This window comes from Montipora foliosa, chromosome 2 (assembly GCF_036669935.1).
Source record: "Montipora foliosa isolate CH-2021 chromosome 2, ASM3666993v2, whole genome shotgun sequence".
Lineage (NCBI taxonomy): Eukaryota > Metazoa > Cnidaria > Anthozoa > Scleractinia > Acroporidae > Montipora > Montipora foliosa.
Window position 1 is genome coordinate 35,849,272 of NC_090870.1, and position 21,171 is coordinate 35,870,442.

The following is a 21,171-nucleotide window of genomic DNA, read 5'->3' on the forward strand; positions in this document are numbered from 1 at the left end:
CCTGCAGCGGGAGGTAATTGAGTGAGAGTGGATTTTGATGAGGGAGGAAAACCGGAGTCAGATTGAGATCGACTGAAACTCAGCCCACATACGACCCGAGGCCAGGGTTGAACCCGGGTCACAGAGGTGGGAGGTGCGGTTGATAACCGCTAAACCACCCTGACTCCGCATCAACTATCCAAAGTTTGGCAAAGTGACAAAAAACATTCTCTGTGATAAAGTACTGAAGGGAAAACAATAAGTGTATGCACCTAAAAATGGAGGCAACCTAGTTGACGGTACAATTTTCCCTATTGGTCTCAAGAGTACCAATGTTATTGGGAATTTTACTGTTTCTATTGCCATACAATTTATTTTTATTAATTATTGGGAAAGTTACCTAAACTGTTTGATGCGCCTGCTCGAGGGTGTTGCTCGGCCATATCGTGTTGTCAAGGTTACCAAAGAGTTATGCAAAATAGATGAGAACAATTGCTGAGCCTTATCAGGAGGGCAGTAATACCACAGATCTTGACAAAGACCTTGCAGATGAAAGTTCCACATCTGAACAGAAAATGAGCATCGTTCATCCTATCCAAACATCAGAATGAATCAATTTTTCACAGTTATCCAGGTGACCTTAGCAAAGAAGTGAGATTTATAAAAAAAAGATGAAAGCAAAAAGATTGTTTGTTACTGAATATAGATTGAGAGGTGTTCCCTGGCCAAACTTCTCCTTCAATGAAACTATGTGGGAGGAATTACTTCCTTAGCTCTCTTTCCGCACGTTTTTTGCAAGTAATAAAAACTATTTCAGGAAACGTTACTTTGTATGTGAGAAGGTTGGTGCAAACAATATGATTGGATAAGAGACGAGAGAACACTATCCAATCCAACTGAACTCCAAGTTAGAGTCATGCATTTTTGTACTGCAATAAGAAATTCTCTATTACCAACAAGCCCACTTCTAACACAACCTACCTACATACTTTATTTATTTATCTACATGTTATAAATTTTTAGTATTACAAATTACAATAAAAATTATAACTAAGAACACTGTTTTACAAAGGGAGCAGGCCTGGCACAGTGGTAAGAGCACTCGCCTTCCACCAATGTGACCCGGAATCAGTTCCAGGATTCGATGCCATACATGGGTTGAGTTTGTTGTTTCTCCACTCTTCTCTGAGAGGTTTTTTCAAAAGGTACTACGGTTTTCCCCTCTCCTCAAAAACCAAGATTTGATTTGATTTGTTCTGACGTCAGTTGATTTGTAGTCCAATTAATAGAGCACTTGTGCTTGGCTAAATAACCTTGCAACTTAAATAAAGTGATTATTAATTCTTACTTCCACACAGCCTAAATATGCTGGGTTGGTCCTAGAAGCAAGTTGCTACCCGCAACCTAAGGTCCCAGGCCTCATTCATATCTAACCTGTTTCTGATTATTCTCGCTGTTTAAGTACGGTATTTTTTGTAATGTTTCCACCGTTATTACTATTATATACCAATCTCTTCCAAAAATCCCTTTAGTCTTTTTGATACAGTCCCCAATGCACCAACAACTACTGGTAAAACTTATTATTATTATTATTATTATTACTCATTATTATTACTCATTCCCTACTTTAGCCAATGATATACAAATTTCTCTACAAGTTTCATATAAATTGGCCTCATTCAAAATTTAAAATTGACCTTGAGAAACTACTACTACCGGTACTACTACGACTACTACTACTGCTGCTGCTGCTGCTGCTGCTGCTGCTGCTGCTGCTACTACTACTACTACTACTACCGCTACCGCTACTGCTACTGCTACCGCTACCGCTACCGCTACTGCTACTGCTACTGCTACTACTGCTACTACATGTACTACTATAACCCCAAGCCTGTGTATGAGTCAGAGAACATTAAAGCTTATTGGGATGTCCCTATATACGCCAATCAACAAGAGGTCAGATGCAATAGGGTGGATGCACGTATTGTAAATCATAAGTGCAAGAGAGTTGTGACTCTGGAAATGAGTTGCCCGTGGGTTAACAATCGAAAAAGAAAGGATAAGGAGAAGACCCTTAAGTACGGCCCCCTTCGCTGGGAACTGAGGCAGCAGTTCCCAGGGTACGAGGTAAAGCAATATAACATCATAATGGATGCCCTCAGGGGGGTGGTCATGGGAGCTGCACTGGATGTCACTATGTGTGAGATCATGGTAGGCAGAAGCACAGACGTACTGCGAAAGATGCAGAGGGCAGTGCTCTTGGGCACATTTTTAGCCCGGACTTTCAAGGTTGCAGTCTGAGTTTTAGATAGAAAGAGGATCGTACACACAACACAGCTTTTTAGGATTATTTAATACATATTATAGATATTTATAAAATAATTAGGATAGTATGTGCACTCTCATTGGTCAATAGCTGGGTTTTAGATGAGAGAATGGAAACACAGCCATGACATCACACGAATTTCGATTGGTTATGTATTGTCAGATGCACATTTTGATTGGCTGGTAGAAAATATGAGCGTGTATCAAGAAAATCACCATGGGTCCAAGGTCTCTCTTTTCTTTCTTTTTACAGGGACAGTACTTTCCTTAGTATCTTTCTGCCATCAGCAATGCTGTTTTCTGTATCACTTCCAAACTCACATTCATGCCGATATTATTATCATTATCATTATTAAGGTTGCCATGTGCAAGACTAACTGATGTAACTGTTGTTATAGAGCTGGTCAATTTCCCGCTGAAAACGTCCAAAGAGATTCTACCTCCAGTACATTGACTGGCAAACTATTCCACAGTTATAGTACCCTGCTATACCCAAGACCAAGCTTGCAGACCAGCCCATAGAGTACTTCTAATCTTAAGATAGAACTTACAAGTAGTGACAAACATCTGCATTACCTCAAAGAAAGGCCTTTTCTCAGTCCAGTTATGGCTGTGGGCATCTTGTAAAATGACTGTGCACATCACATTATCGTGGTAACTAGTGATCTGGTCACTAACACTATCCACAAGTTCACTGAACTGATGGAGAAGCATGGGAAAGGGGCGTCTGCAAATTTTGGGAAGAAAATTATAAGCAATTTCACCTTTATTTACTGTTGATATTATGATTATTTAAGCACTTCATCCCACCAAATTGTAACATTCACTTCAACTTGAACCTGCAAGCAATCCAGCTTTTCACGCTTATTCACTCTTAAAATTGTCATTTTGTTTTGCAGTCAGTTAGTTTCAAGTTGATGGCATTTCATTTTGGATAGTACACTGTAGCTTTTCTGTCATATATAATAATTACAAAGAAATGTTCACTCGAACATACCATTCAGTGGCCTGACTTTAACAAATTCCCTGTAGCTTATTGGCAGTAATATTATTATTATTATTATTGGAAGGCCATAGGATGGACTCCAAATGTGCCTGAGACATCATCAATAAACATGACCCTCTTCGTAATAAACATTTTTCATGCACTCTCACATGTATGGCCAGTGCCCTATTCACCAAATTACACAAGTGCACTCAGGTCTTTAGATTTTAAGATTATAGAAAGGACAATGTTTGAGACAATGAGATTTATGCCTCATTTAAGACTATTTGTGTTCAAGAAAAAAACTAGCTTTTTTTCTTCAAATAAATCGACCACACAACAAGCCAGTATCTCACATACTGTATGAATCAAGAAATGATTCATCACTTTAGGGCAGAGGGTTTGGAAAGTAGTCAAGGAGCTTAAGAAGAAGAGGAAGAAGAATCGCTCTTTTCAAGTCCCAAGCCTACATATGTGTTTGAAAACACATACTCTGCTACTGCACATGTCACATGATATTCAGGTGGCTGCAATCAACCCAAAGCAAACTATGGCAGATCAAATCAAAAGGTCCATTAATGATGGAAGGAGAAAACCATAAAACTTGGAAAACATCCTCTTTGAATGGAGCTAAGATCTGACAAACACAGTGCATGTGTCATCATGTCTGGTAACCAAACCCTTGACAAGTACATCCCTAACAGAAGAGTGGTCTAAATAATGCACCATTAACATCACTCCTTGATGGCCAATTTGATGCTCCCAGAGAACTTGCTATGATACAAATTTCTTTGCTTCAAAATACCAAACGTAGTTCTAAAATAATGAAAATATGTTCATGATAAAATCATTGAGGTCTGTACCAATACAAGGTATGACATTTCAGAGGCCATGTAATGGTATTATGTACCTTGGTTCTGAGCCCAACACATCTTCATAATACAGCAAATGGTTTTTGATAAACACAGCACTGCTTAGAATAGCATACAAACAGTCCAGGCTGCAGAGCTTGGGGACATCCAATTGTACCTAAAATAAGAAATCATAACTATAACAAGATGAAAACAAGACAGTCATTCCTGAGAATGTTACATGTACATGGATTGAAGCCTAATATGAGCAGTGAATAGCGTAACATGAATTTTCTTAGGTGTGACTGTCTTGTTCATTTGATATCTTCTCATTGACTTAATCCATCAAAAACATCTCCTGTCTCGCTTTTCATTCCTATTACAATTTTATAGTAACAGCATACCTTTTAATATTGTTCTACTCTTAGTTGAATTGAGTTTGTGCAGTTTGAACTCTTCATATGCTTGATCTGTCTGTAACCCCCCAGTCAAAGAACTAAGACAGGTAAAAAGTCACCTGAACCCACAATCCTGGACATGGATTTGATGGCATGGATGGGTTAAAGGAATGTCACTTTATCTAAGTGCCTAATACAAGTCCCTTTTGTATACTTCAGGCCCCAGTTGTTCAAACAATGGGTAGTGCTATCAGAAGGATAAATCACTATCCAATGGATAAGTCATGGCGAAACCAATTATGACGCTATCCATATGGATAGTGATTTATCTAGCGGATAGTACTATCCATCTTTTGACCAACTGGGGCCAGAAGACCATATTCATAAATGGCGGCTAAGTAATTATTCTTTTGTCTTTATGCTGATCATCCTAACTAGCCTCATAAACACAAGCAAAATTCAAAAGAATTTTTGTTCCAAAGTGAGGCCAGTTAGGATGATTAGCACAAAGACAAAAGAATAATTTCTTGACCACCATTTATGAAATATGGTCTATACCCTTCTTATAACTCTGGATACATAAAATTACCTGTGTTAATCTTGCATGGTAAGACTTCAGGCAGGCTTCCAATGAATCAACAAATGATGACTTGACCACTTGGAAAAGTTTTCCACCATAGCTGCTTGCAAGTGGTAGGAACTCATCAGCCTTTTCCATGACAACAGCACAACACTAATATTACATCAAGCAACAATTGAGTACAGACAAAAAGAATACAACATAACTGATGCTTTTATAAGAAATCCAATACTTAATCTCTTTTAAGGTTAGCGTTTTACATTAATTCTACAACAATGGCATAGCACAAGAACAAAGAGATTAAGAGGAAGCAAATCACTTTATGTGTACTGTGTTAGAACACAGTACACATACTCTATCACTGTCAAAATAATACAATCAAACCAAAGCAAACTAAGGCATGCACATGCTCAGCTGAAACCCTTCTGAGCCTCCTTAATGCTAAAAGCAATTTTACAGTTACATGCAAGGGCTTTGCAGCCTGATATAATTTCATGTACATGTATAAATGACTTTTAGGCTCAAAGAAGGTTCTGGCCTTCACGTTGACCTAGATGCAACCCATTGTGGTGCATGATAATAATATTGACAGTTATGATATGTGTGTATCATACAAGAGAGAAAGTAAAATTTATTTTATGTAGTCAAGTGACAGTTTACATCTTTAAGGCAAGATGACTAGGGCCAAATTGCCCATATCATCATATTTGAAGCTATATTGTTGATACATTATTTTGTGATATTTTTCAATACCAGTATTGTTTACCATTTTCTAAAATTAATGGTAAGTACATTTTAGTTTGCCTGAGCAGTTTGAAAAGTGGGAAATGAAAATGGCAATTGTTTGTGTTTGGTTTGTTTAATCCCACAGATTACCTAGTTTGACTTTTCTGAGCATCTTTCAGTAACTTTGAAAATAATTTTGCCAATGGAACATGTGTATACATCCCATTTAGAATTTTCTATTTGGGAGTTTTTGCTTGCCATTTGAACAAAATGCAAGCCAACCTGTTCATGCTTATAACTACAAGTAGTAAACAACTCATGTCTCGTAATTTACCTTGGAAATTCTCTTGGGATAATCTTGTTTACCTCTAAAAATGTCATCTGAAAATGAAATTGACAATTAAGTAAGAGACCATTCACTAATTATGGGTAAGGGGACTGGAAGAAAATTGTTTCTCCCCTTAGTAAGAAGAAATAAACATTTCAGAATATCTTGTACTCATATGAACTTACCTCATTAAAAATGACACCAAGAAATTAGAATTTATGTGACAGGTGGCACAAGAAAGTGATCTCTTAATGTAACAACCATAATTGCTCAGATGATTTTGTGAATTAAGACAACAGATCATTTTACATTTCTGTGCTCAGTTACCAGGCATTTGAATAAAAGCAAGGCTGGAGTTGACCTTGCTTTGATATTAACACAAACCTTATTGCTTTTCTTAAAATGTAAAGCATGTTATTGTAATGCTAACAAGTTCCTATGTACATGAGAACAGAAGTGAAGCTTGTATCAAAACAAGGTCCACTCCAGCCTCACCAGGTAACTGAGTACAGACCTGTAAAACGGTCTATTATGCTAAGCCTTTTATTTAAACAAATTTGGATGCAGATATCTTGAATATAAGAAGAAACATGCTTGTTAGACCAGCTCTGCCGACTAAATCAATAACGTACACAAAAATCAAAGCTATTGATCTACGAGTATTGTGTGACGAGATGTCCACAACCAAATTATGCCACTCTTAACGACCTTGTGGAATGTTATAATCTAACTCTGTCTAACTCTCTATCATTAATCATCATGCCCCATTACTGACAAAGGCATTTACAGTCAGACTTCTTGTGTCTATGTTCAACAATGACATCAAGAAAGCACATAGGGAGAGATGAAAAGCGGAAATAAGATGGCGTCATACTCTTAGCGTATTTGATGCTAAGGAATTTAAAGCAAGGAAGAATTATACAACACATCTGATGACCACTGCACGTCAAGAGTTTCTCAGGGACTTTATTGATACAAACAGTTCTAATCAGAAGAATCTATTATTGGCTATAAAGAGGTTCTTGAAACAAGATCCGTTTCTACCGTTTATGGATAAACTGACATTTACAAAACAGATGGGTAGTTTCTTTGCTGAGAAGATTAAAGCGATTCATTTAAAGCTTGATGAACTATCATCAGCATTGGCAGATATCTTATTAATAAGTAGCACTGCTGAATCATGGTCTGGAACCTGGATGGATCAATTTAAACAACTAATGAAATGTGAAATACGCAGACTCATTGGAAGCTTGGAAACACGACTTGCGTACTGGACCCAATGCCAGTGTCTTTGGTAATTGGATGTACCAAAGTACTTGTTCCCGTTCTCATGAAAATTATAAATTTGTCCCTTGAGTCAGGAACGTTTGCGGACAACTAGAAATGTGCTCTCGTCAATCCACTGTTGAAGAAGCCTGGCCTGGATCTGGTTCTTAAGAATTACCGACCTGTCAGCAACCTCCAATACATTTGTACGTTTCAAAACTTATCGAAAGAGCTGTCTTCAATCAAGTACATGATCATATGGTAGACAATGGTATCTATCCTGTTTTTCAATCTGCTTTCAGACATAACCATAGCACAAAAAATGCACTCCTTAGGGTAAAGAATGACATTAGTGCTTGCGACGAATTCACAACATGTTACTTAACTGAATCTTACTTGACTTAAGTGCAGCCTTCGATACTGCTAATCAAAAGAGATATATAATTGAAATGACTACATGCTGTTGTTAATAACTGTTTAATGACCACTGTTGAAGAAAGGGTCTGTAAATCATGATGTATTTGAAGGACCCTTTCGATATTTGCAGTGACTATTCTCATAGAATTCAAGTAGTTAGAACAATTTTTATTTCTTCCTGAAATGTACTGTTTCTAGAGTAACGGAGGCCAGAATCATCGACAAATTTTTCACCAAGCGAGCCCAGAATACGACCAGTTTTTTGTTTACTGTGCAAAAATCATTGTATAAGCTTCAGTCGTGATTAATTTCATATCATCAACTTTAATTGGTCTGTGTTTAACGTAATGATATTCTGATACAACTCAATTCAACCTTTCTTCATTGATTTATCGAGCGAAATTATTTTCCGTGTGTTGCTTTCACACTGCACTTTGCACAACTCCTGGAAGCAGAAGTTAGAACGGAATTCTCAGTTTTCCATGATGCGCAGTTCAGTCGATTTATATTATCCAAATTCTTATGCCAAAGTACTTTGCAAGAGCAAAGGGAGACAAAAATCTCTTCCCTGCCGAAAGTTACGTTTAATTACATTGTTATTCCTGTGTTTGGATACTGGGCAGCAATGGACATTTGTAGAAATGCAAATTTCACCACAGAAACAGAGGAAAAATGCAAAGCTTGTTTTCATCACATTACAGACTAAATTTATTGTTCCAGGGCCAAATTTCACAGCTCTTCTGGCTAAAGAAGGAAAATAATAGCAGTTTTAAACTGAAGTGGTTGGATACTCGGCAACATACATGTAAGTGTATTTGTGGACTTTCAATTTCACAAGTGTGCTGTTTTTATTTAGACCTTAAGGCAGGAGAGATTTGAGTTCGAAAGTACGAGTCAATGACCGCCTTTTGTCGTCTTCAGGCTGACAACCTGCCATCTGACCCAATCCAATGGGTAGTGGTGAACAACTCTCTGATCTCCAGAAGTTAGTTGCGGCTGCTGTAGCAAAAACAATGCCATCAGTCCTGAGAAACCTTTTTGTCACGCCACCTGCCTCAAGCAAAACAAAACTAAAGACTCTGAGGAAGTGACGGAAACATCCACAAAACCGGCGCCAACCAGCACTCCAGAGGATTGCTATGATAGCAATGAACAGGAAATGACTGTTTCAGAGAACCTGTTATCCCTCACAACTAAAGCCTTTTTCAGGGCCCTAACGAAAGACAAATGGAAGGAGTTAACCACTTCGTACCCTCAAATTAAAGATACAGAAGCCCCATTGGTGGATCCTACAATGGAGGCTGGTATGAAAAAGGATATAAAAAGGCACCACAATTACACCAAAACAAAAGAGCTTTTTTCCTTTGACGATGGGCTAGCAGAATGCCAATCAGCCTTCATAGTGGTAGCTTCACCCATCCAAGCTGCCTTGACAGCCCTCAATGACACAGGCAAGGAAAATGAGAGTGAAGATGGGATCCTCATGCTATCAAGGTTTTACTGGAGGATGCCCTTGTACATGTACTTCTTGGCAATGCCCACTTCAGGCTAAATTCCTGGAGGCAAAAGCACATTTCCAAGTTCCTCACGGAAGTCGGTAAACATACACTGAAGGAATGTATTCCAATAGACACCCACTTATTCCCAAATAAGTTCCAGGTGAAGATTAAATGTGAACATGACCATAGTTCTACAAACAACAAACTTATTAGCACACCCACCTCAAAGCATTTTTCCAGGCAACCCTACAAGAAGGACCAGCCCTTTCATTCAAACTACTGTCCCACCGACAGCACCCAAGTTGGAGGGAAACAGAAATTGGGATATGGCTCAAAGTCTGGTTACCAGTCCTCCAAGCATTCCAAAACAGAAAGATCCAGTTCCATCTGACTATCAGCTTCCATGTCTCAAAACTCTTTACCCTCCCAAAAACAAATCCGGTAACTTGTTTACAATTTTTCATTCAGAACTGAGACAGAACTCATTGACATTGCAGAAAGTTCAGGGATACAAAATCCCCTTTCACAGTCATCCAAGGCAATGGCATATGAGAATCACCCATACAAAGGACCACACCAAGGGTCACAGAATTGAACTCAGTCTGGCAATTGCCAATCTGTTAGGAGGAGGTCGAGCCTCAGGACAACCAGTTCACATCAACTCTGTTTCTGGTACAAAACGAAAATGGTGGCTTTCGCCCTGTTATCAATCTCCTGGCCTTCAATCATTTCCTGGGAAAGGAGTCAATCAAGATAGAGGGCTTGCAGGTGGTGTGGTCCCTACTTTATGATGAAACTAGACCCGAAGGATGCATATTATGCTCTTCCAGTTCACCCAGGTCACAGGAAGTAAATGAGGTCTGTGATCAGGACAGCTTATAATATGAGTTCTAGTGCCTACCATTCTATCCTCGGCTCCCCGAGGCTTTCACAAAAACATTGCAACCAGTGTTGGCAGTCCTGCGATCACTGGGGATTCGGATTGTAATTTACGAAAATGACATGTTACTACTCCATCACCTCATCCATTCATAGAAGTTTGAACGAATGCTGCCACTTTATTCCCGGAATTCGGGAAATTTGTTAGGATCAGTCTGTTTCCAGGCCCTTTCTCATGATTTTAGCACAGTTTACAGGATCGAATGCAGGGTAAAGCGCCATTCTCATCTGGTTGGTTTTTAACAAATTTGGAAAATCGCTTACCCTTATGCCACCATCATTCCATCCGGATTTTTTGGCTAAATGGTAACCACATATTGTGGTCTTGACAATTATGGCTTGTTTAAGGTGGTATTCGATTCTTTGTGAGTGGTTGTAGATGTTTTTGAGGTACCGTAATTTCCGGCCGATTACCCGCGGGTAATGCGTTAATTTTCAAGTAAACCGCGGTTGCTGCGGGTAATAGGAAGGTGCGGGTAATGCGATAATTTTTAAATCTCAGGTAAAAATTTGACAGATTGAAACAAGTTAAAATGAGGATAATTAAACCAACACTTCCTTCAAATCTGTGTGTTGCCTCGTTCGTTGATTCAATCTTTAAAATGATGCTTTATTTGCTGTAGTCTTTGTAAAACCGCTCGATGAAAGCCGAAGCAAATTGAATGAAAAACAATAATCTTTCCCTTCGACCATGTCACAACTTGTCACCGAATTAAAAGTAAATGAGAACGAATTTCTCACTTTAACACATCCTTTTCAATTTTAAGAAAGAGTTTATCGTGAGACACAATTCAATGCTGAAAAAGTGACAAGATGCGAATGTGTTTATTTTGTGATGCCACAAATTTTTCCGTTCAAAGCAAATCTTTTACGATCTTGTTTAAATAATTTCAAACCTTTACTAATTAATTAAACTGATGCTTCCTTAAAACTTGCATGTTGCCAAGCTTGTTTGTTACCGTAGTTCAATCTGAAAACGCTTCCTATTCAAGATTTGTGTGATGGTTTATTCTAGCGTTCTAAAAGCCCTCAATGAAAGCCGATGCAAATTGAATGAAAAACAAATCAATAGTGTTTAAGTGATTACTGTATTTCACTGCTTTTTTCTTCGCTTAATTTAAAAGCATTTCTCACCTGCGCTCCTTTCAATTTTGTACATGAAAGATTGAAAGCATTTTTTGTGAAAGCACGCTCAAAGCTACAAAACAAGATGCCGACATATTTCACGGCACCGCATAATTATTTAGAACGTGATTGTCGGCACGTGTGTAAACAAAACACTAACTACAGTGAAAAATTTGCTGGATTGTTCAGCGCATCAGTGAAATGTTCCTAGCTACCCCTGGCTTGAGTAATAGAGCATCACTCTACGTTTGTGAGTTCTTGTCCCGGAAATACAGTAGCAAGTTTTTTTCGGTTTTGGGGTGCGGGTAATAGGCCAGTGCGGGTAATCTGTTGAACGTTTTTTCCCCTTGTGACAAAAATAGACCGCTGCGGGTAATCTGCCGTGCGGGTAATCGTCCGGAAATTACGGTAGTTGTGGATGGTTGTAGAATTTTTTTGAGGTGGTTGTAGGTGGTTGTAGATGGTTGTAGGTGGTTTTAGGTTGTTCCATGTTTTAGTGACTACAGCCACAAATGACATGGTAACAAGTACTGGTAACTTTCATTTCACTAATGGCTTCAATGCTCATGAAACTCACTCGCTGCTTCGCTGCTTCTTGAAAACACAATGGAGCAATCATCAATTTATTTGCTCATGTTGAAATAATCCCATGATAAAATATCCCGCCAGCTGCATAGGATATAATACTATATATAATGTTATTGATCAAAAGACCACTCAATACTAAAATATGAGGTAGCTTGATTTATCCCAAACCTTTTAGTTTAACAACAGGAATCCTCTTCAGTGCCTTATAAGCCTGAATCTCATCATCAAGGGCCTTCTCATATATCTGTTTCATGCTTTCACTGATGCACACTGAAATTTTGGAAATATGACTCTTGAATTTGTCTCTCCATGGCCACTGCAACATCTGAGATTGAGACAAGTTACAGAGACTGCTGGTTGATGGGGAATCGGGTCTGCTTGCACCAGAACCTGGAAAACATTTGGATATCCTTACCATTCTTGTTTCAACGACAGTAAATTTTTAAGAATTGGTTCACGCACAATACTTTATTTTTATTTTTATTTTCCACGAAAATAAAAAGGAACCAATTTTTACTCAGTGTAAACTCAGAGAAAATATGTCAGCAGCATTGCAATGAAAATGGGTATAAAATTACCTATAGTGATGTTTTGAAAGTACATGTACAGCCAGGTGATCTGGTGACGTAATTTAGAGGACCGGGAAGAAAAATTTTAACGCCGTATCCCATAACCGCGCGCGGCCTTAGGTGTTGTTTCCAAACTCCCTCCCCAGTCCTTCGAATTACGTCACCAGATCACCTGGAGGACAACTGGGATTTTCCCAAAAAATCTCAGAGTTTGACATCACTGCATAATAATGTTACTAACACCCCCGATTTTAATTAGATGCACTCTTTTCTTATAAGAATGTATAATTTTGGGGCTGAGGCTGAAAGTTACTATTTTTTTGCGATGTGAGCCTGAAAACGTTTTTAACATGTTCTTAAAAATGTGTGGTTTACAAAGTTCGACTAGAAACTGAGTTGTTCTTCAGTGACGTGTATCATGCAATAAGAAAATCGCTTTAATTGTTAAGTTCAAATGCCTGTCAGTATTTGAATTAATAATCATTGTCCTGTCACTGGTCAAAAGAACAAAAAAACAAATTTAATTTAAGACATACTTAAGGATGGTGCCTACTAATTCAAAAGTATTCTTGTGCGGTTTATGAATATGCGGTTTAAAACTATGCAGAGAAGCAGATCTTACAGTCTGACGCACCTTACTGTGGCCACCTAACAAAGTTTTTTACAAATTATCCACCAATAAGGGTGTGCGAATTTGATTGACAGTCACACCTCCTTGCAAAGTTCATATGGTTGTAAGTTGAACACCGTTGCATGGGTTGTTGAGTTGACGTATATTCACATAATTGTCAAATGTGAAACTTTGCTGTGTGGCCAAGGTAAGGAGCACTGCACCGTAACAAGTGTTACTGAAATCAAAAAAGAAAATTGGGGGTAACCACACATTTTTCAAAGATAATTAGGGAACAATGTTTATAAAAAGCTCTAAATACAAAGCAATGTACGGCGTTCATTTCCAAATTGACACTTCATTATCTCTGAAAAATGCATGGTTACCTCCAATTTTCTTTTTGGATACCAAGAGCACTTGCTAAGTTCGGCTTCTCTACATAGTTTTAAACCACACCAAAATATCCCTGCATTAGTTACTTAAAGCATCACCTATAGGAAACCCAAATGCCTCGAGATGCGCAGAACGTACACTGTATGCGCAATAAGAATAGTAGGCTCTGCCCTTAACTGACTCTCAGCCTGGGTATGTTCTTAGTATGTTCTCAAAATTGTGGTTAATCTCAGCCTGAATTTTCTTATAAGAAAGATTCTTATAAAAAAAAGAGTGTATTATTATAAGAATCTGAATCATCATCATCATCATAATCATCATCACAGTGTGTGCTTTCAATCTTGACACATAAAAAAAAAGCAGAAAAGTCAAGGCAAATCAACACATCATAAAGAAAGCTAAAACGAGAAAGCTACCCAAAAGAAAAAAAAAGCACAACTTACCAGAGTAAAATAATACAAAGCGTCCACATTATAAAAACATCATTAATTTTTGGTGACCTTGTATTATAACAACTTACCAAGGGGCAAAGGCAGGTTTCCCTCTGCAACATACAGTTGTGTGGTATTCTTTTTTGAGCTCTGTCGACTAGGATTTTTGTGTCCTAACACTGGACTGACTGGGCGCCTCATGGAACTTTGAAGATTACCCACGCTGCTCCCTGAAATGCATTATGTTATCATTTCATTGAAACTTGGACTTACAGAGTTCAGACAATGGAGAAGACAGGTCTTTGAACAAAATTTACATATTATGCAGCGGAACACCTAACTGGATGTATCACATCATTGACAGCCTTCAGACAATGATTGGAGAGAAAGCTTGGCCATTTAGGATTCCATGCTGGCCTTAAAGTGCCATTGCAACCAGACATCACTATATTTTCATGTTTCGAAATTCCATTTTCTTATCAACAGATTGGTGAATTTTAAGTCTTGTTTCAAGAAGCCTGTCTGTCTTACAGTGTAAGTGAAAACATTGATTGTCTGTCAACACTACTAACTTTAAAATCTTGAGAGAGCAGGGTCAGGGAATTATCAAAGGCTAAAGATACAATGTATGTGTGCTGACTGATTTAGAATTTTTTGGGATTTCGGACTATTCAACATTTTCAAAATTTGAAGAGAAAAAGACAGTTATTACAATACCTTTTTCTTGTAGCAGCACTTAAGCTTTAAAGTCACAAAGCAGCCTTTTGTTGTCCAAAATGATGGACCATTTAGCCTCCCCTGTTGGATTACATTTAGCCAACTTGTTTGTCTGATGAATGTTTGAGAATGCTTTTGTTCTCCATAAAACACTCCAACAACTTTTTTTTGACACAACGTTCCTAAAATGATGGTTTAGCTGGCTCTCCACTATATTACCTTTGAACTACAATACACCCAATCTGAGTCAGATTGTGGTGGGTGGACACAACGTTCCTAAAGTCGAGCTGACTCAACCTATCTCTCCAAAAGTCAGTGCGTGTTTCACGAAGTCAGTTTGCAAGTGACTTTGAGAATACAGCAAGAACGGCAATTAGGGAGGGTAGAAAATGTTAGTGAATTGACTCAGTCCAATACACTCAAGTCGAGTTGTCTCTCTGAGTCAACCACTGATCAACATGTCCACATGAGTTCGTTAGATGGAGTCGATCTGTCAAGATTTTCTGCACTCCTTATGCATGTGTTATCTTAAAGTTTGTCACTTACAACCTGACTTCCATTAACATTCGTAAAATGGTACAGAAACTGTCAAGTTTGTGTGCCTGCTTTAAGAACGAGGAAGGTTCATTACTTTGTCTTTCGTGCGACCTGACTTTCAGTGACACAACCTGTACTATCCAAGAAGGGTCAACTTGACCCGACTTGGATCATCCAGGATTTAGATGATTCAACTCAGATTGGGTGTATTGAACATAGGTGACTGTTATCTGTAACATAATTTATCCTGCATCAAAAAGCTTTTCTTGGACCTCTTTAGAAGCTGATACTGGCCATCAACTGAAAGTATTCACAAACTCTAATTTGCACACTGTTTGCCCAATTTCCAAAAGGGAAGGAGTGCAGTACAAGGGTCCTTTCTGTTTCTAAAAATGATTCAAAATGAAACCACACCTGTTCCCTCATTATCTGATCTTTGACTTGTAACTCTCTGTGCTACCATCTCTAGAGCAACTGCCGACGAAAAACAAAGTGACAAAGCTGAAACGTTTTGTTTAGGATCACTGTGTTTAACACTTGGAGTAGATGAGCCTCTTCGGTTTCCTAGCTGTCGTTCCTCACCACTCTGTCTGCCAATTGAGATAAGAGAGCCCTTCCTGCTACTTGGTTGCTGGCTACCCTCATTCAACAATCTTTCATCTTGAAAACATTTGTTCAAGCCACATGATTCACAAACCGAGTGAAGCTCTTGAGTTATTCTTTCTAAATACAAACCATGAAGAAACTCAAAACTAGGCATCTTTTCAGGAAAAAGTCCTTGCTGCAAAATAGTTGCATCCTCAAGAATCATGATTTCAGAAGCCCTGCAAAGCTTAAGAAATGACAGAACATCGCCAGAAAGTTCATTTTCCCTAGGAATCAGAAGGCCTATTTTAACGTCTTTCAATAGAGATTTATCCCTCACATACTGATCCATCAGCTTTTGTCGATAATTCTTGTACCCCTTCCATATTTCTTCCGCGGGGTAAAGAAAACACAAGCTGTATAAAAGGTTCAATTTTCTTTGATGACACAATGCCAACCTATCTTCATCAGGAAAAGGAATGTTTGAAAGTATCATCCACATTCCTTTGCGTAGCTTACTTCGGATAGCTTCCCATAACACATCAGTTGCATTTTCACTTTCTATGACAATGGTGTTTAGGGTGTGTTCATCTTGGCTGCTGTCAGTTCTTTCTGGACGACCAAATGGCATAAGAATTCCTTGATGTGATGCAAACTGCACCAGGTCATAAAAAATAGATTCCTCTTGGCCTGAATTGCGCTCTAGTGCCTGAATCTAAATCATAACCCAGGAATTAAATAATAATAATTATTATTATTATTGTGTATGAAACAATAAGACTACACTGGAGATGCAAGTACAAATTAAAGCAAGTCAATTCAAACCACAGTTAAGAATGCAAACCCAATTAAAACAAGCCTTCCCCTACTTACTACTAACATAAAAATAAGGAAAACATCTTGTTATGTTTAATGGTGATTTAGTTATGCAGTTATGTCCATTACTCCATGTAAGCTCTTTCTGCAGTGGCCTATTCGGACAATGGTTCTTTTGTCCTCCACCATTTCAGTCTAGTAAATGAAAGTCTACCCCAACTTAGGCGCCCTCTACGATCTGGTGCCTGTTGGGCAACAGCCTTGCATACAACATGGGAAGAATCACGAGGATTTGGTTGCTAAGTAACCACTGCGCATGTCCAACACAGTGAGTTTCGAAGCCTGGCAGAGGTCTCTTTTGTTGGTCATACTCGTCAGCCCAGCAACACAAAAAAAAACCTACAACCACCCACAAACAATCGAATACCATCTTAAACAAGCCATAAATGTCTCAAATAAGCGAGATAACAATATCTCATGTACTTTAAGTCGTTCAATGTTTTAGAAACTAGGATTCAAACTAGGGACACTAGTATAGAAATGGCTTTATCAACTGAGTTGACATGTTAAATTGAACACAGTTAAGAAATTCCAAATTCTTTATGATGGTCAATTTAACATATCAACTCAGTTGATAAACCAATTTCTGTGTTTCACTTCCCTAACTACGCAGTACCACAGTTTATTTAGAAAGTAAATCCTTTTTTATCGATTTTGGGACACCAACAGTTAAGCAAGCTACTTAATTAACCCGATGACCCCTGAACGTGAGACTTCACGGATTTTACTCTGTCTAAGGCCAGATGATTTTATTCGTGAATGGGGGGTGCTGATCAGGAGTCAATGGGTTAATTTAATTACAGTTAATTCTTACCACATTGTTTAAGAAACAGTTGAGGACTATGGGCTCATATGAACAAGCACTGGTTTGTGTAATGTTGGGAGATGTCAAAAGATCAACTGCATCTTTGGAATTCAACCATACTGAGGTATCTGGATTTCTGTCTTTTGCTATAGTGTTGCAGACATCAACAAACTGTCCCCAGCTTTCCTGCAAGCTGCAAATGCAAAAGTTGCAATTACACATTACTACATATGTAAGTGTAGCAATGCTACTTTTCCTTTGCCTCTTCTCATGACACCCAGTGCAACTCAATCCATCATCATTTCCAATCGTCGTAAATAGCGACAGGCTACAAGTCTGTGTCATATTACGTTGGCAGCATGTGGTCAGTGCTTTTGACTGAAAATTTAACTTTTGCCACAGGTTTAGCAAGGGCTCATAAAAACCCCAAAAAACAATTTCCTTGAGTGTGACCTGTGATTTTGTTGGGTAACAGGCGATTAACATTGGCAATTTCGCCGATAACAGGTTGATTCGCCTGGAAGTTGACCCACCCGACGTCCATTCGCCAGAAACTAAAGATGATTCGCCTGATGGTAGTTGTGGTGTAGTCATAAGTGAAGAGACGCACACTCTTCCATTGCTTTTTACGTAATGTCCTTTATTCACTGAACGATTATCTTATTATACCACAAAGATTATTCTACTTCTACTTGGCAACAGTACTTTCACATCATGGAATAGCATGCAGTAGTTTCATATAAGGTGATCATGATACATGGCCTTGCTGTAGCAGTCTTATACTGGTAATCAATACACTGCAGTAGTTAAGGTAATTCCCTTGAAATAATTATTGTTCTACTATCAAACTTTTTTGGAAACTTGGCATAATTAACATTCACGATATGAACATTAAAAAAATGCAATAAAATGGGGTATTTTCACTGTTTTGGCGTTAAAAATTCGAATCACCTTAATTTATACAGAATTAAGTCTTGGTTACTTCAGAGACACAAAATTTTATTTTGAAAATAAAGCTCCTTTTATTTACATAAGCAGTATTGCTTCATTTACGCCGTCTTTGATTCCCTGGTTGTGGGAATAGTGCACTTTTTGGGACAGTTCCATGGTTAACTTGAAGTCCTCGCCTTGGGTAAAAACATACCCAGTACGGAACTGTTTTCCAAAAAAAATTCATGTTTTACTATCAAACTTTTTTTCTTCTTCAAATTATGTTCTTTATTAGACTGTTCTTAGCAAATACCTGAAAAACAAAGCGGGGGTCACCGTGCTCGTTTGAGAGAAATGGAGCATTTGTTTTGCTATTGGGTTTAGTTTGAGTGAAATCTCTTACGTTTTGTATGCGCACATGCTCATGTGCGTGCGCTAATGACGCGAACATCGTGCGCAGTAGGGATGCGCAATGCAATACTAAGGAATTACCTTAAATCCGAAAGAAGGAATGACCAAAATTGATAACCTTACAAAATTACATTACTATAATAACAATGATGGACATTATAGATTTACTATGGGTTCACTTGAGCTACAAAAAACAATGTTTCGACTGTTCACAGCAAGTCCTTCACTGTTGAAGTTTTTCATTACGGTGGTTATCATATAACTCTGGGTTGTCTATATACAAGTCTATTGCAAGGCGTGTATTGGTGACACTCAAGCACCTTCCTCGTTTTTCGAGCATCCACTTGATTTAATTTGAGCTCATCAGTTGCAGAACTTTCAGATGCCATTTTGAATTTTGAGCTCAAGACAAGCAATCCAAAGGAATTATGGATGAAAACATTGGGTAATCTGATTGGTCAATGTTTTACATTGGCCATATTACTTCATGCACAGCAAAAAAGTGGGAAGAGGGAACATTTTATAATCTGCTCAATTTGCTCCCAAATATTTGACCTGTTTGATAACATGGAACATTTTGTGGGTTGGAAATTCTGCATTCAAGGCTGAAGATCTCCCTTGAAATGGTTGATACATTTATACAGAGGAGCTTTACTCCAGGAGTAGGCACCTGGAGCATGTTCCGGGAGCAAAACCCCTTATGTGTGTCAGCCTTAACTTTCAATGAAGAACACCGTAAAGCTGAGAGAAATAGAGCGAGAGACAAAACACTTATTTATAACACTTAGCTTTCAGGTTATGTTTTCCTTCTTAATGCATGCCTCGCTGCCTCACACATTTTGTAAAACTCGCTTAAAAAAACGAAGAAGGCCTGAAAACGTTTGCAATTCCATGTTGACGGAGATTCTGGCATATTTCAGCAATTACACACCACGTCGCCATTCAAGCTTACAGCAGACATAATTGGCGGGCTGTGTTGAAAAGTGGGACGGGGACTCAGGGACAGGCGACGTGAGGACGTGGGAACTCAGGGACATGGAGACGTGGAGACTCGAGGACATGGCGACGCATTTTAACCATTTGTTCAACTTTTGAGCACACATGTATTTCACAAAAACTTCATCTTCTGATCATAAATGCGGTCAACTCTGGTTTTAAGTTCCTCGTATGTACGATGTCAAACAAGGTGACTTACATTATAGTACTATTCAAGTTACACAGTGGAGTAATTAATTTTAGGTAAAATGAAGAGACAATTTTTTGCATTAAGTCCTTATTTATTTGACATAGGCAACATTCATGAACGAAAGTGGTATGAGCATTTCTCAGATCATTATACAATTCCTTAAGTACACCAAGGCTTGAATTTCAATAATTGGACAACCCCAAGCAAAGATTTAAAAAAAACTTCCATTTTCTGCATCCTGACCTTTTTATTTTTAATTGCCCTCCCCTAAAAAATTCTGACAACTTTTTGCATTAAAACGCTTAAAACACAGCAATTAACGTATAATTAAACCTACTAATGTGGCATTCTTCATTTTCACTGTGAGTTCTATGGACACTTATTATGTGACTTGACCTGTTTTTTTCTTTTAATATTAATTTACCGTTTCCGTTAAGATGGGGATATGATTAAAAGCCAGAATGATAAAGCCTCGATAGGAGTACTAGACTAAGGAACAAAACACATTGATATAAGACGACTTTTCCATCCTTGTTTCCGATTAAAAAGATTTAAATGTGACACATTTCAGATGAAAGAGTGAGTAGAAAGCTAAGCATTCAAGTTAACGTCAACTGGATGGCTTCCTCGTAAAACAAAAAATTATATGCCAATTTATGAGTTTGGTCTGGCCTTAACAAACTGGCATCAAGAGTTACAGTGTACTTTGCTTCTGTCCTGTGATGACGAACATTTTCGACAATATCAACGGTAACAACCCGAATTTTTCATCAAAAGTAACAAATTGAACAAGCGCCAGGAGAGATGCAGTCACACTGCCGCCAACAAGGACACTGGCATGGTATTCAAACATCAATTACAGTGAAGAAGTGATAAAGCTCAAGTTTTTGTGCAACAAAAACAACAACATACGCTGCAACATTCAAAGTTCAGCTACAGGGTCAGAGCAATGTCCATTAGGTCTTCTGCTTTATTTTGCAGTCGAGCTCTGTGACGGGTGACGAGAGTAATTTTTTGAGAATCCAAATTACTGTTTTTGCAAAATTGCGTAAGATTCAACTTCCTTTTTACATTAGGATGTTCTCCCAATTCCAATTCGAAAATATGGCGCCACA

At 38.2% G+C, this 21,171-nt stretch overlaps 1 protein-coding gene across 1 annotated transcript in view; it reads right to left on the minus strand.

Annotated features, from left to right (window-relative positions):
* Positions 1 to 21,171, minus strand: part of LOC137992953 (uncharacterized protein KIAA0825-like) — a 45,814-nt gene that overhangs the window by 17,848 nt on the left and 6,795 nt on the right. Inside the window, exons 2-10 of the mRNA XM_068838553.1 lie at positions 17,539 to 17,722; positions 15,678 to 16,563; positions 14,099 to 14,239; positions 12,175 to 12,396; positions 6,179 to 6,225; positions 5,128 to 5,271; positions 4,200 to 4,318; positions 2,881 to 3,031; positions 380 to 570 (exon numbers count right to left, since the gene is read on the minus strand). Coding sequence (XP_068694654.1) covers positions 380 to 570; positions 2,881 to 3,031; positions 4,200 to 4,318; positions 5,128 to 5,271; positions 6,179 to 6,225; positions 12,175 to 12,396; positions 14,099 to 14,239; positions 15,678 to 16,563; positions 17,539 to 17,722 — 2,085 coding nt within the window. The remainder of the gene's footprint in view (positions 1 to 379; positions 571 to 2,880; positions 3,032 to 4,199; positions 4,319 to 5,127; positions 5,272 to 6,178; positions 6,226 to 12,174; positions 12,397 to 14,098; positions 14,240 to 15,677; positions 16,564 to 17,538; positions 17,723 to 21,171) is intronic.